Source organism: Serinus canaria, chromosome 25, assembly GCF_022539315.1.
Source record: "Serinus canaria isolate serCan28SL12 chromosome 25, serCan2020, whole genome shotgun sequence".
NCBI lineage: Eukaryota > Metazoa > Chordata > Aves > Passeriformes > Fringillidae > Serinus > Serinus canaria.
This window is the reverse complement of record NC_066338.1, coordinates 4,760,955-4,787,373: the sequence shown is the minus strand read 5'-3', so window position 1 is coordinate 4,787,373 and position 26,419 is coordinate 4,760,955. Positions and strand designations below refer to the sequence as shown.

Here is a 26,419-nt window from a genome sequence, read left to right as displayed (position 1 = left end):
TCGAGTGCTGTGTCCAGTTCTGGGCCCCCAAATTAGGAAGGAATGGAGGGGCTGGAGCATGTCCAGAGAAGGGCAACAAGGCTGGGGAGGGGTCTGGAGAGCAAGTCCGGTCAGGAGTGGCTGAGGGAGCTGGGGTTGTTTATCCTGGAGAAGAGGAGGCCCAAGGGGGACAAGGCGATGTCAAGGCACAGGTTGGACTTGATGATCTCCAAGGTCTTTTCCAACCTTGCTGATTCTGTGATTCTCTGAAACCACCCTTGGAGCAGTTGCTTGATGAGCCCTGGGCATCCTCTTCAGAAGCTCCAGCAGCCCAGGTCCCTCAGCTTCTCCTGCCAGCCCCAAAGCCCATCCTGTCAGTCCTGCAGAGCCTCTGCAGCTCCTCCTCATTGCCCAGAATAGGGAGCCCCAGAGGCAGACACAGCAGCCCAGATGTGCCCCCCTGGCCTGTGGTGCCTCTGGCAAGGGTGCAGCACCAGGCACTGCAGGAGCCTGCAGACAATTCCTGCAGCACTTGTAGGATGATCCTGCTGCCCAAGGGACGTTCCCAGGGTGGCAAGTTGGGAACTGCAATGGGGAGTGGGGCCAGAGAGGGAAGGGCAAACAGGGATGGGCTGTTTGCAGGGGAGGGAACAGGGGTGGGTAATAGGAAGAAATTTGTAGCAGGAAGAGCAAAGGTGAAGCAAAGGAAATGCTAAGGGCAGTTTGGGGGTGGCTGCCAGGCAGCCCTGGCTCTGAGCAACAGTGTCTGCAGTGGGACAGGAAACTCCCAGGCCATGGGAACAAACTTTCTGTCTGGCTGCATAGGCCAGGACAAAGCTGAGTGGTTTCCCTGGTGTCCCCCAGCCCTTGCTGGCCCCAGAGGCTGATGGCATTTTTGCTCCCTCAGGTTCATGTCCCCACACCAACAGCATGGGGGTGCTCCCCCTGCTCTGTGCAATGCAAACATGGGATCCTGAGCCAGTGCTGCCGTGTCTGTGCCTGCAAGGATGGGGCACCTGTGTGAGCTGGGGGAGAGGCCAGGGCTGCAGAGGGGGGATGTTGTTGGCAGCTCCATGAGGATGCTCTGGGACTCTGCCCTGAGCTGTCCAGCACACTGGAGATGGATCAGCCTCTGCTCTGCTGCTCCTTCCCATCTCCCCCAGAGCCCTTGCAGAGCCCCAGCCATGCTGTTTGCCCCTAGCCTGCCCACGGCCACCCTGGGGCTGTTCACGGGGGTTTTCTGTGCTGAGCATTGGCCTGGGTGTGTTCTTGAGAGAGCCTGGGCAAGGAGCCTGGAGCCCCCAGGCCCTGGCCTGAGGCATCAGCGCTGCCCCAGCAGTGCCCATGGCCTGTCCCTGCTGCAGCCCTGGCACTGCCCCCCCAGGGCTGTGCCAAGCCCCAAGAGCACTCAGGCCCTACAGCAGCACCAGGGCCACCAGGGCAGTGGGGCAGGGCCACAGGAGCAGCACTGGCAACACCAAGTGCTGCTCAGGAGCAGCACTGGCAACACCAAGTGCTGCTGCTGCTGGGCACAGCTGCTGTGGCCAGCACTGATCTGCCCCCAGCTCTGCAGACAAACATTGCTGCTGCAGCTCCAGAGAGGGAAACAAATGGGGATCTCTGCAGAAAACTTTGCAGGAACATCCTTTAGTTCCATTAAAGTCACAAAGAGCACAGCGCATCATTGACACAGTCTGTGGCCACAGGAAAGTTGAAGAGAAACAAAATGAGAAATGGCACAAGGAATGGCATTTCTTGGTGGACAATATGATAAAAGTAAAAGAGAGGAAAACAACCTCCAAAATGAAACCCAAAGAAGGTATCAAAGATGACTCTTATTACAAGTGATTTGCTGAAATTGGCCTACAGTTTAATTTTCCTGAAATCATCCAGTCATCAGTGTCCACACTGCAGCCTTGAGCTCCTGGTTCCTCAGGCTGTAGATGAAGGGGTTCAGGGTTGGAGTCACTACTGAGTACAGAACTGACAGGGCCAGATCCAGAGATGGGGATGAGATGGAGGGGGGCTTCAGGTGAGCAAATGCTGCAGTGCTGACAAACAGGGAAACAACAGCCAGGTGAGGGAGGCAGGTGGAAAAGGCTTTGTGCCGTCCCTGCTCAGAGGGGATCCTCAGCACTGCCCTGAAGATCTGCACATAGGAGAAAACAATGAACACAAAACAACCAAGTACCAAACAGGTACTGACTGCAATGAGCCCCAGTTCCCTGAGGTTGATATGTGAGCAGGCAAGCTTGAGGATCTGGGGAATTTTACAGAAGAACTGGCTCAGGGCATTGCCATGGCACAGGGGCAGGGAAAATGTATTGGCCATGTGCAGCAGTGAATAGAGAAACACAGTGGCCCAGGCAGCTGTTGCCATGTGGGCACAAGCTCTGCTGCCCGGGAGGGTCCCGTAGTGCAGGGCTTTGCAGATGGACATGTAGCGGTCGTAGCACATGATGGTCAGGAAGCAAAACTCTGCGGAGATGAAAAGGCAAAAAAAAAAGAGCTGTGCAGCACATCCTGTGTAGGAGATGGTCCTGGTGTCCCAGAGGGAATTGTGCATGGCTTTGGGGACAGTGGTGCAGATGGAGCCCAGGTCGCTGAGGGCCAGGTTGAGCAGGAAGAAGAACATGGGCGTGTGCAGGTGGTGGCCACAGGCTACGGCGCTGATGATGAGGCCGTTGCCCAGGAGGGCAGCCAGGGAGATGCCCAGCAAGAGGCAGAAGTGCAGGAGCTGCAGCTGCCGCGTGTCTGCCAATGCCAGCAGGAGGAAATGGCTGATGGAGCTGCTGTTGGACATTTGCTGGGACTGCACTTGGAGACCTGTTCATAGAGAAAAGGACAATGACGTGTTATAGGGGATACCAGTAAAGAAAATCAAAGCCATTTCCCATACACCCTCATCTATAACACACACGGAAACGCTTCTCGGTTTAAGATTTCAGAGGTTTTCTTTTTTAGCTCCCACCATGTCTCTCCTGATGTTCTTGGATATCATCTACTCTTACCATTCTTTCTGCACTCAGGGAGAACAGAGAAAGTTCTGTGATTTTAAAGTCGTGAGTGGAGAGAGAGGGGAGATGGTCTGTCATTCTGATCTGCTCGGAGTTTATCTGGGCTTTAACCTTTCTCAGCTGGAGAGTGATCACCTTCCCACGCTTACCCTAAAGTGTCACCAGGCACTGCATAAAGCAGATGGATCCCCCACAGCCCAGGTCCACATTTGCAGCCAAGGACTCACATTGCTTATTTCACCAACCCAAGAGTATTTTCAGTGTCGCAACACCTCTACCTTTCCCCATCCGTATTACAACTCCCAGATGCTCATGAACAGGTTTGTATCCTGGATTGAAGCTCCCATCTTTGACTGAAATCTCAGGAAGACTTCCAAGTGTCCTTAGGATGCCACTGGATGAAGGGAGATGCAGCTCCTTCCCTGGCTGCCCTGACAGCATTGCCCAGAGTGGGCACTGGGGACAGCATTATTCTGGGCCAGGTGTGCCCCCTGCCAGACCCCCCAGGGCCGGGCAGCTGCTCCCAGCCCTGTGCTCTGCAGAGGGAACTGAGCCCGGGGCTGCAGAGCTGCCCCATGGCTCTGCTGCAGCTCTGCCTGCACAGGAGGGGCTGCACAACTTGGAGCCCCAGCCCTGAGGGCAGAGACTTGGCTGGGGGACAGGAGGAAGGGGGCTTGTTCAGAGGGAGGGGATGCACTGGAGGGGCTCCTGTGGACATCTCTCAACTCTCCCTGCCATAGCATAGCTGGGTTTTGTTTTCTCTCCCTGATCTTCTCTCTGCTTTTAGGAGACTTTCCTCCTGCAGGTGTTTACCAGTGCCTGATCTCTCTGTGCCAGCACTCACAGACCCCAAATCTCTGTGCACTCTCCTTGGCCTGACAGAACCCTGCCTGTTTGCAGGGCACTGGCTGGGGGCAGGTTCTGTTTGCAGCTTGGAGAAAGGATAGCTCAGACTGAGCCTGATGGCTCCAGTAAAGGTGATGCTGGTGCTGTCCATGGGCAGAGTGGCTGAAAGAACATTAGGGATCTCCTGTGAATGTATTGATCACTAAAAGAAAGAGCTGGAATGCCTCAAGCTTTTTTCAGAATTATTATTTCATAAATCACAATCAACCTTTAATATTTATCTCCCCGTCCATGCCATTATCCAGTAGTAGGATACTGAATGCAAAGTCTTAGGAAATTTCCTTTTTTTTATCAAAATCCTTCACTTGGAAATGTTCTATGACTGATCAGAAGCCCTCTGCATGTCAGATCTTCATAAGCATTTGTGAAAAATGCCAATCACTTGATTTTAAAATTTCAAAAGTTTACTAGTAATAAAATAGTTATAAAAATAGTAATACAATTAGAGTAATAATAATTTAGACAGTTTGGATTAAGTCAATATGCGACAATTAAAACAAAGAGTTATGGAGGTCCGTGTACCTTTTTCTGTGCAGCACAAGCCCGAAAAAGGACACCCGTTAACAAAGGATTAACCCTTAAAAACAATAGCTTGTTACATATTCATACACTTCATACATGATGCATAAATTCCATTCAAACAAAGGATTTGGCCTGGTCATCATCAACTTCTTCCTCCTAATCCTAACAGCGCCTTCCAGCCAGGAAGAAGTTCCTTTCTTCTGATAAGAGGGCAATAAATTCTTTTTCTCTGAAAGATTTAGGTGTCCTGTGGCTGCTATCTCGCTGCAAGCCCTTTCTTTAGAAAAAGTATCCTACATAGCATAGTTTATATTTTAACATTTTTTAGAACCTAAAATTGTATTTAACACACTACTCAATACAGCATTTCTTTCTAACACAACACATCTATTATTCATTTTAATATTTGCAAAAAGCCAATCAAAAAATATGCATTTTTCACAGCATTTCACTTCCCCGGCATGAGAAATACTCAGAGTTGTACTCACAGAGTCTGCAGGCATTGGGATGTTCCAGCTTTAGGAGATCACTCCAGGAGCTGCAGCTGCATTGTCCTGCAGCCAGAGGTTCCTGTGCCAAGGGCTGGCAGGGATTGTGCCCCAGGCACTTCTCAGCACCTTCCCAGCCCTGACTGATTGAAGCTCTCTGTGCCTCTGTGCTGTTCCCAGGGTGGCTGCAGGCAGTGCCCCAGCCCTGCTGGGCTGGCAGAAGAGCTGCTCATCAAGAGAAATGTGTTTTTCAAGCTCTTCTTGGTTACCAGGAGCTGCCTCTGTGCCAGGAGCCTGGCCCAGCTCAGCAGCTGCACAGACACAGCACAAGGACTTTAATGACCCTCTGGGGCTTTGTGCTCAGGCCCTGAACAAGAGTCCCTGAGAGGGAGCTGAAGAAATCTCTCCAGAACTCCAAGTCAGAATCCAACTCCAAAGTTTCTTTAATGGGTCCCACTGAGGGACAGGACTGAGAAAGTGTCCCCAGGCCCCAGCCAGAGCAGAGAACTGCAGGCACTGATGACAGGTGGGGACAAAGAGAAGCCAAGTCTTGGTGTCCTGGGGCACAGCAGGGTCTGTGCCACCAAGGGCTGGGAGGAGACACCTTGTCCTGAGGCACTGGGGCCTCCTGGCACAGCCCCAGCCAGGCTGGGCACTATCAGCCCCTTGTCCTGCCCTCTGCATCCCCCCCTAGCCCACATCCCAGTGGCCTCAAGGATCTGCTGGAAGGAGTCCCTGGGGAGCCTTGCTCAGCAATGGCCCTGATGGCTCCTGAATGCTCCCAGGGACTGCAGGTTTTTCAAAGGACTTTGGGTTTGGCTTTTGCCTTGGAGTCTCTGAGAGATTTCTGTTCAATCATGGCCTCCAATTACCTGCTGGAATTAGTCCCTGGAGATTCTCTGTCTTTAGCAACATTCAGTGGGACTCATTAGTACTTCAGAGTACTTCAGTTATTTTAAGGTACTTGGTGTTTCCCTTTAGATACAGACTCTGGGAGAGGTTTGTGCAATCATGGCCCCAATTATCTGCTTTAATGAGTCCCTTGAGAGCTTTGTACTGACACCGAGTGGGGCTCATTAATGCTTTGAGACACTCAAGGTGTTTAAGGTACTTTGGACTTTCCTTTCCACACTGAGTATCTGAGAAGTTTTTGTGCCATCCTGGCCACCAATTCTCTCCTCCAAGGAGTCCATGAGGAGCCTGTGTTGGACAGGGACCTCAGTGGGACCCATTCATACCTTGAGACACTTTGGGTGTTTCCTCTGACTTTGACTCCTAGAAAGGTTTGTGCAATCTCCTCCCAGGCCCTGGGTTCAAGGGCTCAGCTCCAAATGCACAGTGAGGCTCATTAGGATCAGGCAAGTCCTGACAAACCATGGCTCTGCCTTGATTTCCCTCTGCTCTAGTGCACTTCATTAGGAGGGTTTCCTTTGACAGTTATGGAGAAAGAGTTCAAAGAGCTTCTAGGAAATATGCATTCCTATTTAAAAGGGTGTCACTTATGGCTGTTCTTATTACACAAGAGGTGATTGTAGCAATCAGGGACTGATATTGATGCAGGGACTCTCCTAAGGAGGTTTGGCAGCTCAGAGAAGCTGTGCCTTGTGGTCTGAGCAAGCGTGGACAACCTTGCTCCACAGTCCCCAAGCCCATCGTGTCCCTCCTCACTCAGCTGGGACCTGCTTTGCTTGGAGAACTGGCTGCTCACAGCCAAAGAAAAATTTTCCTTCTTTAATTTTTGAAAGCAATCTAAAACTCCTGAGTTTCCCCACTGCAAACAGACATCCTCCTCAAGTGTGTGCCAAGCCCAAGGTGCCACCAAGAGCACTCCAGACCTGCCCTGGGCTAGCTGTGAGGGTGGATCATCATCCCAACAGGCACTGGGCCATTGCAAGGGACTGTTGCCATGGTCACTGCAGTGACCCCACTGCTGGGTTTGGGTGCCATGGACACCCCCATCAGTTCAGGTTTCCTTGGAAACCAGCCCAAGGAGCCATTTCTGCAGCCAGGTTCCATGGCCACTTGCCTGCAGAGCTGTTGCTGCCCTCGGCTGCCATGGCAACCCTCAGGACAAAGCGGTGCCAGGGCTGTTCCAGGTACAATTGCAGTGACACTCCTTGGTGCCACCAGGTGCCATGGCAATGGCCACAGGGACCCGTTCCTTAGTTTGGTGCCATGGCAACCAATGCCCGGACCCGTTGTGGTGGTCGGTGGCCATGGAAACCTGCCCTGGGCCCCTTGCTCGGGGCTGGTGTCACTGCCCAGAGCCAGAGGGGATCCCTGGCTGGGGGCTTGTGCCATGGCCACCTGCCCTGTGCCGCGCTGGCCGCTCAGACACCAGGAACCAGCAGCCAACGCCACTGCCAGGGCCAAAGGCCAGGTCAGCCAGACAGAAAGGGGCAGTGCTGGGCACTGTTTCCATGGCAACCGTCCCTGGGGGTGACACGTGGGTCACCTGTCCTGGCAGTTGCCATGGAAAGCCCTGGCAGGGACTGAGGGCACAGACACTGGCACTGAGACACTGCTGGGCCGGGTGCTGAGCACAGGGCTGAGCACGCAGAGATGGTTTTGTTCTGGCTGAGCTGCAACAGAGCCAAGGCCTGTCCTGCCCCTGGTCCAGCCACGCTGGGGAGGGGCTGGGGCTGCGGGGCAGCTGGGCAGGGGACACAGCCAGGACAGGTGACCCCAACTGAGCCCAGGGATACCCCAGACCATAGGACATCATGCTCAGTGTATGAAGGGGGGGAACAAGGAGGAACAGGGGAATTTTGGAGGGAGGGCTTTTGCCTTCCCAGGGAACATTAAGGCAAGAAGGGGCCCTGTTTCACCAGTGGGCAGGGTCACTACCAAAGACACAGACACCAACTTAAGGAATTGTGTCATTTATATCAGGCACAGCTGAAAAGAATTACAAAAGGATAAGCTCAGCAAAGCACATCATCCTTAGCAAAGAATTACAAAAGAAGCTCAGCAATCCATCCAGTCATTACCACCAAAGATTGCCTGCAGTGATTAAAGAAAGATCCACCAGCAGGTCCCCTCTGGCTTTACCATCACCCAGATCCACACATCAGCTGGGGAAGCCAAGGACTGCAGAGCCACTCCCAGACACTGGGAATTCCTGCAGGTGCCTCCACCTTTGCAGGCAAGGAGGCTCCAAGCCCGCTGGGAGAGGACACAGCTTTTACACTGTTAAACAAACAAGCTGGAATCACTGCTACTCTGGGAACATCTGGTTTCATTCTCCTCACTGCTTTCTCCCAAAGCCTGGCCAGGGCTCAAGGAGGAACCAAGGGAGTTGACTTTGATCCTTCAGCTCCAAACAAGGCCAGATGGGGCCTGCTCTGGTTTCTAAATACAGAAAGATAAATCCATGTTTTATCAAGGAACACAGACACTGATCATGTTGGTAATAATGCTTCCTTAAGGAGTGGATACAAATCTAACATTTGGTTGGAAGGTTCATCTAGAGGTGAACTTTGCCTCAGGGCCTCTTCAGGCCTTGGTACTTGGATCAGTCCTCAGACCTACAGTGAACTACAACCCTCATAACAATTCTCTCAATACACAGTTTAGATTTACATATTAGGCATAAAGGCGTCTCCTCTTGCACTTCAGTTAAGTGCTACTGGACATTTCAACAGGATCAGTTGCTGCTTCTGCTAATAATACATTCAGCTTATTCATGGAACCTCCACAGGACGGGGCAGCCCACATGGGGCACAGGGTGAACCAGAATCTTTTACTTGCTGAAAGCCAAGGCATTCCTTGGGGGGAAAATGTTCCCAGGGCCCCAGCTCTTCCTTGTGGTTGCTGCTGAAGGACCCGAAATGGTGGCCCTGCAGCCAAGAGTGGTGTGACACTGACACCGAGCAGCTCCAGCACCCCAAGTTCTACTGACATTGGCAGGGATGGTAAAGCACAGAAATCCTCTCACACTGTGGCCTCTAGAACTAGAACAGGGTTTCTCCTGAAGGGAAATCTTAGGGAATCCTGTCCAAGTGATCATTGTATTCCTGTGTTTTCTTTAACTGTCCCTGCACTGACAGTGACAGTCAGAGCCCAGGGACAGAGTTCTGGCCACCCCACAGGGTGGGCCCTCCAAGGGAACCCCATCCCTCCCAACTCCAGCTGAGAACATCCCCAGCAATTGGTGACATGCACTGCTTTGGCTACCCTGATCTTTACAGTTGCAGAACTAATCATTACATTTTGATCACTAACCCCTGGGTGAAACACTAGAGGTGTTTGTGCAGACAAAGATTCTGGCTGACCATCAAGGTACAACTTACAGACATCAGTAGCACTTTAGTGACACTGTTCTCCATTCTTTTTTCTCATTCTCATGCGAGTTAGGAACAATAATGCTGTTGTCCATGGAGCTGGTGCCTTTTTAATTCCAGAATAATGCCCTGAGACCCTTTGCTGTTCAGCTTTACCATGTTGTCTGTGCCTAACAAGGCTTGGGGGGACCCTTTCCCCTCTGGCTGGAAGGGGGCCGGGTCCCAGTCCCTGAGGGGCACCCAGGCTCCTGGATGGAATTCCTCTGGAAGTCCCTCAGGGTCACAGCAGCCTTCATATGGAGCCCCGTGGATCAGAGCATTTCCCAAAGGGGCCCCTGGGGCAAACAGGGAGATTTGCTCTGGCAGGATGTGAAAAACAATATCCTGTCAGATCTACTGGCTCTCACACAGAACACTTGGCTGCAGGGACACATTCCCATTGCTCCTGCCCAGGTTTCAGGACTCAGAGTTGTCTTTCCTAGGAGCTGTTCCTTCAGCTGCCTCGGGAGGGCCATTTGGCCTCTGGACCCACATTCTGGCTCCATTATTAGGAATGCTGGATCCAAACCCTTTATCTCCACAAACACTGGTGATTGGAGGTGGAGCTCCTTCTTTCATAATCGTTCCTAAAATTGCAATTTCAATAATGGTGCTACCCTGTCATGGGGTTGAATAATCCAATCTTGTTCACTATTGTTTAACAGAATTACTGCAATTTCTCCTTGATATTCTGCATCAATTCCTCCTGCCATGACATGAACACTTTGCAAGGCCAAGCTCCAAGCGAGCAGTTACCAAAGCAAAGTGTCCTGGAGGAATCTGAATTCCTGTTTCAGTATTGATAGCTCTCATTTGCTTTGAATTTATCCTAATTAATTCCAGTGCATGAAGGCCCAGCCCTGCAGGCTCTGGGCTGGCCCTGCCAGGGGCCATCCCAGCCAGAACAATTTCCCAGGCAGTCCAAGTCTCACTGCCCATGGCTGTATTTGCAAATTGGGTGCAGCCCTGCACAGCCAGGGGGTTTCCATTTCCCCTGTGGGCCATTGTTAAGGGCATGGAGCACATCTGGGAGATGGGTTCTCCATGGGCACAGGTTCCCATCTCCTCATTCTTTCAACTGCTCTTTTCACAACCCCTTCACCCGTTCAACCAGTCCTGAAGCTTGTGGATAGTCTGGTACATGAAAAACCCTGCAGGCTTAATCACTGTATTTTTCACAGGAACAGACAAAGCACTCTGCATCACAGTATCAGCAAACCCTGTAAAAATAGCCAATTTCATCCCTTCCTCCTCTTTTCATTGTATGCAATGTCACAAAGTTGACCACTGACATTAGGGTCCTGGCCAATCCTGTTCTGTAGGGTATTTAGTGTTACATCCCTGAGCAGCCAAAGCTACCAAGTTTGTATTTTCAACACTATTTCACATCATTATTATTTTACATGTAAATATAGGTATCAATGCTGATATATAGATATAGATATAGACATATATATAAATATACATATATTAAAATCTATTATGCCATAAATACATATATAGTTATTTCTTATATTAATATTTCATTTGCACAAATGCATCTGAGCTCAAGATTAAAACCTTCTCTTGCTCCATGTGGGAGCATTCCAGCAATAATTGTTCCTTCTGAAGGTGCCGTTTCCAATGTACTCTTAACAAATCCATCTTTGTCTGCCCAAACCCACAAGTTCTTTTCCTTTTCCATTTGCAATTTTTGGTTGCATTTGAAGGCATCCAGGGAACTCCAGGCAAGGGCTTCCCATCTGGGAATTTCTGATGGCACTGATTCCTCACATTTACATTGAACACGTGACATTTTGTTGTCACCTGGCCAGACTGTGTCAGTTCTGTTTTACCAGTGGGCAGGGTCAGCACCAAGGACACAGACTCTGACTGAAGGAATCAGTGCCATTTACTGCAGCTCAAAGCAGCAAAGAATCACAAAAGAAGCAGCTCAGCAATGCACCCAATCATCCCCACCCAAGATTGCCTGCAGTGATTAACAAAGATCCAGCACCATTTACCCTCAGCCTTTTCCATCCCCCAGATCCACACAGCAGCTGGGGGAAGCTGTCACAGCCAAGGGCTGCAGAGCCACTCCTGGGCACTGGGAATTCCTGCAGGTGCCTCCAGCCACAGGTGAGGCTCCAAGCCCGCTGGGAGAGGGCCCAGCTCTGAGAGTGCTGAATGAACAAACTGACAGCACTTCTAGTGGGGGAACATCTGCTTTCATGCTCCTCTTGGCTCCCTCCCAAAGCCTGGCCAGGGCCCCAGGAGGAACCAAGGGAGCTGACTTTGATCCTTCAGCCCCAAACAAGGCCAGATGTCAGATTTCATGGCCATGTCTGGCTGCTAAACACACAAAGGTCAATACATGTTTCACTAAGGAGTACCTACATCTATCCCAATGCTAATGACCATGCATATTTCATTAGGGAGCAGATACAAAGATAACCTTTGGCTGGAAGGTTCATCCAGAGGCACCTTTGGCTCAGGGCTGTTGTCCAGGCCTTGGCACTTCAGGGACGTGGTTTAGTGCTGGGCTGGGCACTGCTGAGTGACCGGCTGCACTGGTGAGCTCAGAGGTCTTTTCCAACTGAAAGGATTCTGGAATTCCATGATTATATCCGCTGCATTCAGCTGGGTCTATTTTAGCAGCATGACTTTGCTCAGAAAGTTCCCTCTTGCCCAGCTCCTGGGGCCTGAGGCTTCAGCTCCTTCAGCTGCTGGTGCTGAGCTGCTCATGCTGAACGAGACGACTCGGAGAGACCAACACAGTCCATCCAATTCCTTCTGGGACACAGAGAGGGGAGGCTGTGCAAACAGGAGCATTCTCTGCTGTGGCCTCCTCTCTGCCCTTCACGCCTTTCAGCGCTTTGAACCAGCCAAGAGCTTTCTCCAGGAGTGCAATGGAGCAGCTGTTCCTGCTCCAGGGCCTGGCTCTTCCAGTCTCTGACCTTGCCTGGTTCTGTCCCTCTTGCTGTGCCCTCTGTTCCCCAGGGCTCGCTGGCTGTTGCCCAGGACTGTGGCACTGGCACAGACCCAGTGCTCGAGACCCTCCTTTCTGTGCCCTTGGAGCTGCCTGGGCACAGCAGCCTTTTCCATCTGGAAGCTCCACATGGACAGGGAGTCCCCAGCTCCGTTCCCTGCATGACCTCCAGGAGTCCAGGGCTGCCATCTCAAGTCCCTGCTGACACTGGGGTCTCCCAGGTGCCTCAGGCTGCTGTGACAGCGCTGCACACGGGAGGGAAGAGGGGCAGGAGCTGTGTTGAAAGTCAGCTCCATGTGCTACTGCTGCTGCTGCTGCTGCTGTGGGGTCATTTGTGCAGCCCTGGCCCAGAGTAAGGGATCAGATCCAGGCCCTGCTGCTGCTCCCTTGGGATCAGCCCCAGTTTGGCTGTTGCTGTCAGGGCCAGCAGAAGCCCTGGCTGGAGCAGTGGGTGCTGACAGTGCCCCAAGCCCCAGGGCTGGAGGGTCCCTGGGCTGGGGCTGGCAGGGAGCTGCCCCTTGTTCTCCCTCTGCCCCAAGCAAAGCTGGGCCGGGCACAAGTGGGGCAGCACAGCCAGCAGGGAGCCTGCCAGTCTCTTCCAGCCCTGTCTGCTCAGAGCTTGGCCCTTGGAGCCTCAGGTGGCCAAAGGCAGCTGCTGCTGGTCCCTCTGGGTGTGCCCGTGTTCAGCAGTGCTGCTCCATCAGTCTGTGCCCAGCAACGGGGAAAAGCCTCAGCCCTGCAGGGCCAGGAGCTGCCGGGCTCTGCCTGAGCAGCTCAGCCAGCAGGAAGGGAGCTGCTCCACACGGGAACCAGCAGCAAAGGACATTCCTTTTGAAGGACATGTTTTCTATTCAAAGAGAAAAAACAGGAAAAGAAAAAAATCTTGATAAATTCTAAAAGATAAGAATAAAATCAAAGTGTTAGTGAAAAAACATAACATTATGATAGTGAAAAAAACAAAACATAAATGCAAAGTTACATTCTTTGCATTAAGAGGTAAATTATCTTTTTAAAAAGAGAACTTAGTTATTTACATTGTAAATGTGCTGATGGCATGGATCCATCTTACTGACCTCAGCAGCCTTTTTTAAAATTATGGGCTTTGTTTTCAACATGGTTATTTGAAATTATGGTCAAAGCAAAAGGAAATTGCTTTGTGCCCTTCCAGCTCCAAGCAGGACTGGGAATGGAAACTCAAACCCCAAATCCTTTAGAAGATGACCTTCCTCCTCACCCTGTGAATTAGCTGCACATTCCCTTTGAAACTGTCCAAAATTTCTTAAAGACACCAAGTCCCACTTACGGCTTTTTGCTCTGTTTGGGAAGTGCAGAAGGGCAATTCTCCATCCATCAGCTCCAGCCTGCACTGCCTCAGGAACACGGCCCACTCGCCAGCTTTGGCCCACTCGTGGCACTTCTAGAGGAGGAAGAAAGTGCAATTGCACAATTCCAGGCAATAAAGAGGGAAGAATTCGTCAGACAAAACACCCTGTGGAGACCCAGGCGTTTAGATGGGACTGTGGAGAGTCTGGGTCCTTGCCAATCGGATGTGTGTCCCCAGCTGCAATCTCTGGGCCTGCAGGAGAGTCTCACTCACCTGCCAAAGCAGAAAGCTCAGGCGCTGTGCTCGCAAGGGGCTCGTCTGATGCAAAGCTGTCATAGCAATGTGAGGGTAGAGCCAACCCAGCTGGGCCCAGGGCTGAGCCCAGCAGAGCCCTGGCAGAGCCCAGAGCAGGCTCAGCACCCACAGAGCCCGGCTGCAAGGAGAGAAAACAGAAACAGCCCGTCAGCTGAGGGCTCCTGTCCCCTTGTGCCAAGGCATGCAGTGCCCATCCCATGCTGGCTGTGCCCAGAGCTGTGCCCAGAGCTGCCCATCCCTGCTGCCTTTGGCAGCAGAGCAGGAGGGCAGGACATGTGCCCAGCCTGCAGCCAGCCACGGCACATCCAGCCCTCAGCAGCTGCCCAGAGCAGGATGCTCCTGTGCTCGTTGCCATCTCCCAAAAGCTCTGATCCCACCCTGCCAAGCAGACAGGGACCCACCTCACGCCATCCACGGCTGGAAGAAAAGCTGCTCCCAAACCATGTCCTCAGCCTTCTCCAAAAGCACGGTCCATCCACGCCACAGCTGCTCCCAAGCACTTCCCATCCAGACTGGACCACCCAGAATGCTTCCTCTGGAAAAACAAACAAAACATTATTGAAAAGAGATTAAAGACAAAAAGGGAAAACAAGAAAAAAGGGAAAAACTCTTATCTCTGTCAGGGCCTTGAGGAAGGCCCAACCCCTACATGCTAGGGAAAAACTCAGCCTTGGGGAGGGAAGCCCACACTTTCTCTCTTCCCCCCTGCACTGCCCCCCAAAATCGTGCTGATCCCAAAGCAAACAATGGCAGTGGAGCAGCCCAAGCCCTCACTTGCCTGCACAGCAAAGCAGCTGTGCACAGGTTCTGGAGCCCCACCTCTGCTCCCACCATGGGGTTTGTTTGTGTCAGGCTGGCTGCCCCAGCCCCAGCCCCAGCCCAGGCCACGGTGGGTGCTGGGGCTATTGGCAGGGCCAGGAGCCCACTCTCATTTTGTACCCACTCCAGCCCATCCCCCCAGCCCTGCCCAAAAGCAGCTGGGCAGCGAACTGAAGAATGAGTTGCATCTGCCCCAGCAAAGGGGGAACCTTTGCTTCCCAGCCAGGCTGGGCAATGCCCAAATCTGGGAGCATTTCCCCGGCTCTGGACTCATCTGCAAATTCCCCGTGGACTTTGGCTTTGTTAAGAAGGTGCCAGAATCAAAGTTCATCACCTTCAGCCACTGGTGGCCAGGTTGAGGAAGAGCTTATCACCCTTGATGTCATCCTCCTGTCTCCAGCAGCAGCAGCAGCAGCATCCCCACCTGGTACAGCTTCTCCAGGGGCTCCTTCTCCTTCCCTGCGGTGAGACCAGGCTCTCAGGGCTCTGCCCAGGGCCCCAGCTGTCAGGGAACCAGGACAAGCAAAACCAGCTTGGATGGCGGCCACCAGTGCTGGGCAGAGCAGCTCAGCTCCAGCACAAGGGCTGCGTGTTCCCATCCCATGACCCCTGGGCAGTGACACAGGCAGCACAAAAAGGTCTGGGTTCCTTTGCTTCTGATTGCCAAGGTGTGTGTGGAGCTGGAACCTACCAGGGCCCTGCATCACAGTGTGCCTGGAGCTCCCTTCCTTCTTCTATGGCAGAGGAATATCCTGCACCCAAGGATCACAGAGCAGGTCTTCTAATGTGGGTCTGTCCAAGAAGTGCACGGATAAACACCACCTGATCAGATCTTTGCACTCTGGGGAGAGAAAGCAGAAACTGCTGGTCAGCTAGAGAAGGCTCCTGTCTGCTTTGCCCCACTGTTCCCATGCCCAGGCCATTCTGGATGTGCTCAGAGCTGGGCCTCAACTTTCCCATCAATTCCCTGGTTTGGAGGACAGCAGGACATGTGCCACCTCCTCAGCAGCTGCCAGAGCAGGATGCTCACGAGCCCGCAGCTGGCTCCCAGCACTGGTATTCCCCCCGTGCCCAGAGAAGAGGATCCACCTTGAGAGAGCCCTTGTGGCAGCGAGAGCTGGCCCCAGCAGATGTTCCAGCCCCTCCTGAAAGGGTGCTCCCCGCAGACCATCTGGTGCAGCAGGATGCCCAGGGACCAGATCGTTGCTGCCTCGCCATAGTACCAGCCCAGCTGGGTCCATTCCGGGGGGCTGTATGATCGTGTTCCTATGGAATACAGATAGACTTCAGCAGGGGGATGCTGCTGCTCCCACAGCCTGGCCCCAGCATCCCTGGGCATGCGGGGGCTGCATCAGTGGCACACAGGGTCACCCACTGCCCTCTCGCCAGCACCTGGGACTTGTGCACAAACTCGGGGTTGAAAAAGAAGCCCCTGGTGTTTGAAGAGGGCAGCCCTGGCTAGGCCTGACCATGACATGCAATGGAAAAACCCCCTCCATACTGGGAAAAAAACATGCCCTTATCCTCCCTGCCTGCATTGCCCCAAAAATATTATGAAGCCAAGGCAAACAGGGCGAGTGGAACAGTCCAAGCCCTTCCTCTTGCCTGCACACCAAACTGGCTGGGGCACAGGTTCTGGCCACCCCTCTCTGCTACCCCCACCCACGGGTGGTTTTGTTGGGCTGGGAAGAGGGGCTGGCAAATACTACCAGCAGGGCTGGAAGATGGCTCCCCACCCAGCCTGCTCTAAAGCAACTCAGCTGAACCCCCCTCTAAAGCATCTCAGCTGCCCTGACTGGCAGCAAAAGGGAGAATCCCCACTGCCACAGCCAGCTGGGCCTGGGAGATGCTGGGCCATGAGATGCCAGCACCGGGAGCACACCCCTGTGGAGGCTCACCTGCAAAGTGCTTGTAGGGTGCGTCTTGCAGGTAGGTGCCACAGCCAAAGTCAATCAGTTTGGCCTGCCCAGTGGCCAGGTCAACCAGGATGTTCGCTGGTTTGATGTCGCGGTGCAGGACCCCGCAGCTGGTGCAGTGCCGCACGGCCTCCAGCACCTGGTGGAACAGCTCCCGCGCCACCTCCTCGGACAGGGACCCCCGTGCCCGAATGAAATGCCGCAGGTCCTGACACCGCTCTGGCCGCTCCAGCACCATCACAATGTAGCTGGGGAGCTCGAGCCACTCCAGCAGCTGCACCACACCGGGGAAGCCGGTGGACACCTTGTCCAGCAGCACGATCTCCAGGGGTGCGCTGGTGCCGTCGCGCTGCGGGAGGAGCAGGATGCCCTCAGTGGGGGCCGATGCCGTGCCAGGCCTGGGGAAGCCCTCACCCAGCCCGGGATGCTCTGCGCCCTGCGCTGGCCCCACGCCCGCTCCACCTCGAGCTGTCCTGGCGGCTTTCACCCTGCCGGACCTCGGCTTATCCCCGCCCGGCAGCCCCGGCTTCTGCCGCTGGCCCCGCTCACTCACCAGCTCGCCCCAGTGTCGGACGCGGTTCCGTGGCACCCTTTTGATGGCCACCTGCAAGACAAGGGGAAGAGTGGGCTGAGCTCGCCGCCCACACTGCCCAGGCAACGCACCATCCTCCTCCTCCTCCTCGGCCCCCTCCCTCTCCGCCCGCCGCCGGCCCCGCCGCTCACCGGGGCGCCGTCCGAGAGCCGCGTGGCCGCGAAGACGCTGCCGAAGCCGCCGCGCCCCAGCAGCGAACCCAGCCGGTACCGCTCCTGCAGGGCCTCCTGCGCCTTCCCTGCGGGTGGGACGCGGCTGTCAGCGCTCGGCCCGGGGCCAGCAACAGCCCCCGAGCGCCCCTCACCCGCCCCGGGCCGGCCATCCCCGGGCGTTCGTTCTTTGGAACGCGACTCGGGAGGCTCGGGGCTGGCGGCCGCGCTGCCGAGCGGCGGAGGTCGGGCGGGGAAGCCGCAGCGGAGGCGGCGGGAGCGGTCGCGCCGCGTGTGTCCTCCGCGTGCCCCGGGAGGAGCCGGGGTCGGGGTCGAGACTGGACCCTGCGTCGCGCCCGGCGTCGGGGCCGGGCTCGGGCAAGGCGGAGGCAAAAAGCGGCGATTCCGCCCGAGCCCCAGGCACTGATGCCCGCCCAGCAGCGCCACCGCCAGTACGGCCAGAGCCGGGCGGAGGCGAGACCGCGGAGGGACGCACAGGGCCGGGGACGGGGACGAGGCAGCCTCGGCCGGGGCCGGGGGCGGGCCGGGGGCATGGCCCGGCCCAGCAAGGGGAGAGAGGGAGGCGGGGAGAGGAGAGGTACGCCGGGAAACGGGCCCCGACAGAAGGGTTCCCGAGAGCGGGGAAGCGAGAGAAAGAGAAAGAAAAGAGAAAGAAAAAGAATATTGAGGCTTCTCTGCTTTTGCTGCTGCCGCCGCTACTGCCGCCGCTGCTGCTGCCGCCGCTGCAACTGAAGCCCCGGGGCCGTTCGTCCCCGTGTCCGTTCCCCGCTCGCCCCACGAGCCCCACGGCCGAGCCCCGCGCGCCCCGGGGACAGCCCCTTCGTCTGTCCGAACACGGGAACTTTGCAGTGTTTAGCCAAGATGCAGAGCCCTGACTCCTGCACGCTGGCGGAGCAATCCCCTCGCTTGCTGCTGTGCATTGTCCTTGCTGAGTGTCAAACACTGTCGGTGCACCTTCCATTGGTGTAGGATTCTTACCTGACCCCAGCGCTGCACTTCCATCTCCAGTGTTGCTTTCCGGTAAAAACAGGGCAAGGAAAACTGTGTGTGGCTCATGGTATTTTAGAGTGTCTAAAACTTGCTAAGTCAGCAATCTTGTAGGTGAGGTGAAACTACAATTACTTGGATAGAGAAGTAGTGCAACATGGAGAAGGGGAGTGTAGAAATAAATAGAGGGAAACATCCTGGATTGTGTCTTTCATTTTCCTTTCACTTCTGGAAAGCTGTTTCAGTTTTCCAGGAATCTTCTCCTGTCTGTTCTTTTCAAGAACCTCTTGTGGAGAACAAGGTTGGACTTCTGCAGCCACCAGCTGCCGCTTCTCTTGGCTTTCCACACTGTACTCTGTGTGCAGCACCAGATCTTGATGTTGCTGGAGCCAGAACCTGGAAATTTCCAAATTTTGTCTTTCTGTGCCAGCAAATCACTGGACTTGGGCTGTGCCACTCCAGGAAGATTTCAGATCTGGGTGCTGGCACTGCCAGCAAACACCAGATCTGGGTCGTGTTGCCGCCAGCGACAGAAATCTGCCGGATTTGGGCTCTGCTGGCACTGGGAAATTTCCAAATCTGGGCGCTGGCACAGCAAACAGAAGATGGGGGAGGTGCCAGACCCAGGAGCAGGAAGTTGCCAGGTTTTGGATTTCTGTGCCAGCAAATTGCTGCACTTGGGCTGTGCCAGAAAAGGGAAATCTCCAGATCTGGGCACTGGCAATGCCAGTAAATATCCCATTCCAGGCTCCAGGCTCCAGGAAGGACTGGATCTGTATCCCTTCCTCTTTTCCTTCTTTCTTTCCTTTCTTCCTTCCTGGGGTCCTGCTGCCAGCAATCACCAGATTGGGCGGTGCTGGCAAGGGGAAATTGCCAGGTTTTAGCTTTCTTTGCCAGCAAATTGCTGGACATGGGTGGCAACGGAACAGAGAATTTGGCAGGTGCAGGCACTGGCAGTGCCAGCAAACACCAGATCTTGGCAGGGAATGTGCCAGCACCGGGAAATTACCAAATGTTAACTTTCTGTGCCAGCAATTATTTGAAAAATTCCAGATCTGGGCACTGGCAGTGCTGGCAAACACCAGATGTTTGGTGCTGGCACCAGGTATTTGCTGCGTTTTGGATTTCTGTGCCAGCAAACTGCTGCACTTGGGCTCTGCCAGCACCGGGAAACTTCTGGATCTGGACACTGGCAGTGCTGGGAAACCCCAGATCTGGGCAGTGATAGTCCTGGCACCAGGAAATTGCCCGGTTTTGTCTTTCTTTTCCAAAAACTTGCTGCACTTGGGCTGTGCTGGAACCATGAAATGTCCAGATCTGAGCACAGGTAGTGGCAGCCAACACCAGATCTGGGTGGTGCTGGTGACAGCAGCGGGAAGTTGCCAGGCTTTGGCTTTGTTTGCTGGAAAATTGCTGCATTTGGGTTGTGCCAGCACTGGGAAATTGCCAGATCTGGGTACTGGCGGTGCCAGCTAACAGCAGATTGTTGGGTGGTGCCAGTGCTGGCACCAGAAAATGTCCGTGTTTTGGCTTTCTGTGCCAGCAAACTGCTGGACTTGGGCTATGCTGCCAGTGGGAGACTGCTGGATCTGAGCACTGGTGGTGCCAGCAAAGACCAGATCTGGGTGGGGCTGGCACCAGGTGTAAGAGCCTGAATGAGAGATGTGGGATTCCAGGCAGCTCTCCAAAATGCAGTTTATTGTATCCAAGATGTTACAGCAGTCCAGGGCTGTCGGCAACAGAGCTGTGCCTACAGCTGTCAGCTCCAGCTGCAGGCAGGCCTGGAGACCCTTTGGTTTTGGCTACAGTGCATTATATACTTTTCTTCTTTTGGAGTCACTTTATACAAAGTGACTCCAAAAGGCAAAGCCACAGTGAGCAGGACTCTGACACTGGTGCTAAGTGTGCACCTGTGACACACACGAGGAACGTGTGGGCCAGGGCACCAATGCTGCTCTGAGCCCTGGGGCCCGTGGAGCACTGACATCAGCCCGTGTGGCAGAGTCCCCCCACAAGCAGGGTCTCCCCAAGCCCTGGCCCAGCACTGGTGCCCATCTCCTGCCCCAGAGACCTGTGCCTCCAGAGAGCTTCTCTGCCAGAGGGCAGCCAAATCCGACCTGCACTGGAGGCTGTGCTCCATCCTACAGGGGCTCTTGGCAGGAGCACCTGGAGCACCTGGTGGCAACATTTGGTATGTGCCAGATGATGTTGCACCTTCCTGGAATGATTTTTTTCAAGGAAGGGATTAGCAGTTGCACAGAAATATAAACAGCTACTGAATTTCACAGGACAAAGAGACTCCACCAAAACACTGCCATGTTTCCTAGTGCTTTTCTGTCTTTCTTGCACTCTGAAAGAAAAAGAATTGGCCCAGCCTCTGCTATTCAACTGTCCACTTACTGTGTGTCTTCCCATGGAAGTTCACATGCAAACACAACTGGCTGTCTGCTGAGCACAGCAGTGGATGGTCACAAACAGGGAAGTCCCTGGTGAACATCAAGGCAGATGCCTGGGGAGTTGCAGAGGATAGGGATAACTCTGGGAGGAGAAGCTGTTCTGTGTCGCTGATGATGGTGCCATCCCCCTAAAGGAGCAGCCAAGGCAAGTGCTGGAAGCGGCCATGTCCTGCTGTGAGGCTGGCAAGCCAAGAGAAAGCCATTGTGGCCAAGTGTGCTGAAGCCTTTTGCTAAATCACATGTAATGGTGCCCACAGTATCACCTCTTTTGGCAATGGCGGCTGGTGCAGATGCCTCCTTGAGCAGGTGCCGGCGTTCGGGGTGCTGCTGTTCCTGTGCTGCTCTGGTGCTGTTTCTGTAGTGTCCAGAGCCGCTTTGGCAGCAGAGACTCAGCAGCCCTGCTAGAGGAGACATCGCCGCCCTCACCATGGAGGCAGAAGCTCTGTGGGCCCAGAGCTCTGTGTCAGCAGGGCCTCATCCTCAGCACTGTGGCCTGGACAGCCACGGAGCGCTGTCTGCCAGCCCTGCTCTGCCCACTGCCCTGGCAGCACCCAGTGACCGTGCCCCGGCAGGGCCCCCTTGTCCTCCGTGTCCTCAGCCAGCCCAGCTTGGGCACCTCGGGGGTGTCACCTCCCTCCTGCTGAGGCCCGGCCTCCAGGGCTTCTGCCCCAGGCGTGGGAGCCTCTCTGGGGAAGCGCCAGAGCAGCCGGCTGTCAGGGACAAGGCGGCAGTCTGGGGGCTGCTTATGGCCTCTGACACCCAATTCCTCAGGGCTTCCCACCAGCCTGTGCTCCTACACACTTCTGTCCCCTTGGAGACTCCTGCCCCCCACTCCCTCCCACAGGGCCCTCGTGCCTTCCCACCGCCTTGTGCCATCAGGGCCTGAGCAGCGCCTCATCCCTTCACGGCCTCCCACTGCCCCTCAGGGTCCCCTCAGGGTCTCCCCCAGCCTGGCCAACCTGCCCGGCAGTGGTGCAGCCCCAAGGGAGCTCCAGAAGAGCTGGATCAAGAGGCACCTCAGAGCCCTCAGCAACGCAGGCAGCAACACATGGGCAGGAGGACTCAGATGGCCCTTCCTGGCTGGGCAGGAGGGCTTGTGGCCATCTCCAGGCACCAGTCTGGCAGGGATCCCCACAGCTCCGGCCCCTGCCCAGCCGCTCTTTCGCCAGCACAAAGGCTTCAGCAGAACCACCAAAGGCCAAGGGACTTCTGGCCATTTCCCCTTCCCCACTGCCCACCTGGGAAGCTTGCTTGGCACAAGGACCCGTTTTCCCCTCTTCCCCGGTGCCCTGCGGATGCTGGGCACCAAAGAAAGCTCCTGGGAGTCTGGGTAGTAGAAAACATTCTATATTTATAGCCTAAAGAAAATCTTAAAATAAGGAAAAAAAACTATCTTAAAGAAAAGAAAAATCCCCCCTGGCTCAGATGGCCCTGGCAGACAGAGAGCCTCTCAAATCAGTGCTCCTCAGAGCCCCAGCAGCACAGGCAGCTGTGGCCCCCAGAGACAAGGCCATTTCTTGTATGCCCTGAGAAACCCATCTTGCAGCTTCTGCAAGATGGAGCCCGGAGCTCTCTCCACAGCCCGGAAGACAAAGGCTGTTTCGAGAGCCAAGCTTCTGGCAGAAGGGCTGATGTTCTCTGCCTTGTCTTCAGATGGAGAGGAATTGAGCCACGGTCAGATCCCGGATCTGCAGGGACCTGAGGAGACCCCCGTGCCAGGGCCATGCCACCTGGCTCTGGCCATGGCCAGGAGGGAGCAGGGAGAAAGGGAATCAGCCTGAAGCTGCCAGACACTATTGCCCCACGTGGGCCTGAAATCGGTGCATGTGCTCCGGCCACACTTCTCAAAAGTAACATTATCAAAACCCTCTGGGAAAGGAACTCCAACTAAACAAATTGAAAAAGGTTTATCAGGGCTAGTGTTAGATAAGCAAGTGGAGTCAGAGCCTGAGGACTTGGCTAAAGAAACCCAAACATTTGTTTTTGGTTGAGTTACAAGTAAAGCTTCACTGCAAAGATAAAAACAAAAAGTTAAAAGTAGCATACACCCACACAAATAATAATACAATTCCATTCTTTTCTTGGTCCGTTTCTGGCAGACAATTTTCTCTGGGTGGTTCTGCGTGGTTCACGTTTGGGTGCCATCTCTCAGCTCCCACTCGCAGGGTCACTGGCTGGTGCAGAAACGTCCACGGGCTTTGATGGGTGGTATGGTTTCACATTTTTTGCTTGAATCACTGGAGTTCTGTATCTGTAGAAACACTCACAAACCCCTTGGCCCATGTAATAAGCTCAAAGGGTCCCTCTATTTGTCCTGATTCTAGATTTTTAATTAAATCTAGGGGGTGTTCCTTCAGTTTCATTTTTTTGTTGTTCTTGAAATGTCTGTAAATGGGGGGATCAGGCTCTTCTGCAGAGCTATTCAAAAAGTTATAAACTACAAAGCCTTTTTTAACCTCCTCTGAGGTGTATCCTGGGCTACCTTCCCCTTTTTGTTAATCTAAAATGCATTTTAGAGTTTGATGTGTTCTTTCCACCATTCCCTGACCTGTGGGAGAGTAAGGAATACCAAATGTATGGTGAACCCCCCAGTCATTTAAAAATGTGGCCCATTCTTGTGAAGCATATGAAGGACCATTATCAGTTTTAATTTCTTGAGGGACACCCAGTGAGGAAAATGCTTGTGAAAAATGTTGGCAAACATGCTTAGCTGTTTCTCCTGTATGTACAGACACAAAAACTGCTTTTGAAAATGTATCAATAGAGACATGGATATTTTTAAATTTCCCAAAAGAAGGGTACTTTGTGACATCTGTTTGCCACTTCTGCAAACCTTCCAACCCCCTTGGGTTGGTTGCTCCTGTAGAAGAGATAGGTTGAACTAGCTGGCAGTCAGGGCAAGCCCCGTACAATGGCTTGTGCTTGCTCTAGGGAGATGTGAAAATCTCGTCTGAGGGCCTGTGCATTTTGGTGAAAAAAGGCATGACTCAATTTAGCTTGTTCAACAATGTTAGGCAAGGTAGCTGCAGGAAGCACAGAGGTGCAATCTTCACTGTCTCCCTCATCACACGCTGCTGTGCCAGTGCATCAGCTCATGCATTCCCTTCTGCCATAAATCCTGGGAGCCCAGAGTGATCTCTAATGTGAGCAACAAAGTAAGGATTAGTTCTGTGTAACAAAATGTGATACAGACGCAGAAGCCAAAGACTCAAGTTGTCATTGCTAACATCTTTTAAAACAGACCCCTCAATTCTCTTAGCAATGTTAACAACATATGCAGAATCAGGGACTAAGTTAAAAGGTTCTGGGAAGAGCTGAAATGCTCTTACAGCTGCAGTCAATTCAACAATCTCAGGAGAACCATTGACCTTTTGAATGTCTTGTTCCCAGGATTCAGTGGTTTTATTTTGCCAAGTAACCACTGCCTTGTGTGTTTGTCCTGACCCATCAGTGAAGAGAGCAGCTGTATCTAAAGGCTCTTCACTGATAAGGGGTTTCTCTTTGTTGCGTAATTTAGCTTTGATCAGTTTGTGTGCTGGATAATGAATGGAGCAAGCACCTGGAAAATCTAACAAGGCCTACAGTAAATCTTCTGACTTTTGCATGGCCCAATCAAAATAGGATTCAATCACAGGTAAAGAGATGATTTTAAATTCACAACCTGCTATGTCAGGAAGCCTTGCCCTGCCCTTAATGATAATTTGAGAAATCATCTCTAAAGGTGTGAAGATTGTCTGATGTGACCTGTAAGAAAGAAAAACCCATTCAATTATTAACAAAGGATTATTTTGAGAAGAGTCCCACTGGAAGATGAAGCCATACAGTCTCAGTGTTTCTTCTAGAACTGCAAGGAAAAAAGGTTTATCTGGAACATAAGGATGTGCTTGTCTATTTTGCAGAGCATTGGTAATTTTCTCCAAAGCTGTAGGAGTAGGAGATCTGGGGGATGATTTTTTGTCTCTTTCAGTGGTTCTTGTTGCCGGTGGTGGCCACCGCAGCAATGAGATGCAGGTCCAGCTGGTTTAACGGAGTTAACTTCCAACTTCCGTGCACCTTGGCCATGGAGCGCCGTGCAGGTCGGAGCCCCGCGGGGCCGGAGCCAGGGCCGAGCGTGGGGCTGCGGGAGCCGGCGGTGCGAGCGGGCCGGGAACGGGGCAGGCTGGGACAGCGACGCCTTTCCCCTGCACAGGCAGAAGGGCAGCGGGATCCAGGATTCGGGATCTGGCTCTGGGCCGGAGCAGCAGCAGTTTCTGTTCCCTTCCCCCCTCTCTTCCCCCCACTCTCACAGCTAGAGAGGCTGGCTGAGGCTGTGGCTGCGAGGGTTCAGATGCAACGGGAGTGGGGAGGGGCGCGGCGGCGGGGGATTCGTGGCAGAGATTTCCACAAGGACTCGGCAAGCGGGGAGAAGTTCCGCTGCTGTTTTGTCACACTGAGAGTTAGCATTATACAATTTAACCCTCACAGAGTCCCAAAACTCTCTGATATAGAAGGCTTCAGAGTCGGCATTTGGGATATGAGTTATAGTCCCTTTTAAGAGCTCTGTGAGCTTTTGCTTAGCAAGGTGTTTTGGACTTGATGCACATAAAGATTTTAAATGCTGATACACATCTCTCTGCGGAACAGACTTATTCTGCCCCATTATTCCCGGTGCTCACCTGCTGTCCAGCTATGCAGTAGGTGCTGTACATAGAGGCTCCGATCCGGGTACTGTCCAGCAGCAACTCCTGTCCGGGCCCTGGTCACCCTCCTTCCAGGTGCCTGATCCTTGCGGCCGCCTCCTGCTGAGTTCACTGGGAGGTCTCTTACTGCCAATAAGTCCAAGTTCACCAACTAAAACGTGGGAGCTACTATGAGAGCTGAAATGAGAGATGCGGGACTCCAGGTGGCTCTTCAAAATGTAATTTATTCCATTCAAGACGTTACAGCATGTTGTATTGTGTTATTATATGTTTTAGTTGCATTAAGTTGTACTTTGGTTTATCCCAGTTCCCCCCTGTTAGAATGGTTCTGCCCCTGCTGCCTCTTCCCATCCTTTTAATGTCAATCTCCCCACCCCTTTATAACACCCTGCACACCCCATTCTTGCTGTCTCCAGCTGGCTGGTTTCCCTGGGTTAGGAATCTCATTAGAGCTAGGAATAAACCTTGACTTTGCACCCAACTGGAGTCCACTCTCCTTCTTCTAACAACGTAGTGCTGGTGTCTGGTCCGAAAGGTGAAAGCCTTCACCGCTCTCCCAACCTCCCGAGGAATGGGAAAGTGTCCCCCACTGCTCGCTGTGCCGGAGCAAGCCGGGGTGACTCAGCGCACACTCAGAGAGGCACTGCGACAGCAGCAGTCCAGGGTCGTGGGTGACAGAGCTGTGCCTACAGCAGTTAGCTCCAGCTGCAGGCAGGCCTGGAGACCCTTTGGTTTTGGTTACAGTGCATTATATACTTTTCTTTGCTGAGCATCTTAATACAGTAGAACCAATCTATCTCTTAACTATTATCTATAGCCTATCATAACTACTATGATTACCATATTCATGTTACTATTCTCCAATCACTAAAAGTTAGTACATTACAGTTTAAGCTAGGAGTTGTTTTTCAGTTTTCTTGCAGTGGAAAATTCTGAGACCTTTTTCCTACTTGCAACTT

The 26,419-nt window shown here is 53.4% G+C and overlaps 3 protein-coding genes across 3 annotated transcripts in view; all 3 read right to left on the bottom strand.

Moving 5' to 3' along the window:
- LOC115485198 (uncharacterized) overlaps positions 1–26,419 on the bottom strand; it is a 2,106,330-nt gene that overhangs the window by 1,681,106 nt on the left and 398,805 nt on the right.
- LOC127060498 (olfactory receptor 14J1-like) lies at positions 1,865–2,846 on the bottom strand. Its single transcript, XM_050984143.1, has one exon. It carries the CDS (start codon positions 2,780–2,782, stop codon positions 1,865–1,867), a length of 918 nt encoding a protein of 305 aa, XP_050840100.1. The 5' UTR covers positions 2,783–2,846.
- On the bottom strand, positions 14,254–17,886 carry LOC115484401 (serine/threonine-protein kinase pim-1-like; the record flags this gene model as incomplete). Its single annotated transcript, XM_050984238.1, is given in 8 exon segments — positions 14,254–14,376; positions 14,995–15,162; positions 15,352–15,501; positions 15,750–15,926; positions 16,559–16,925; positions 17,130–17,180; positions 17,300–17,568; positions 17,571–17,886. Coding segments are annotated over 6 exon segments (1,287 nt in total), but the record flags the coding sequence as incomplete, so codon positions are not given.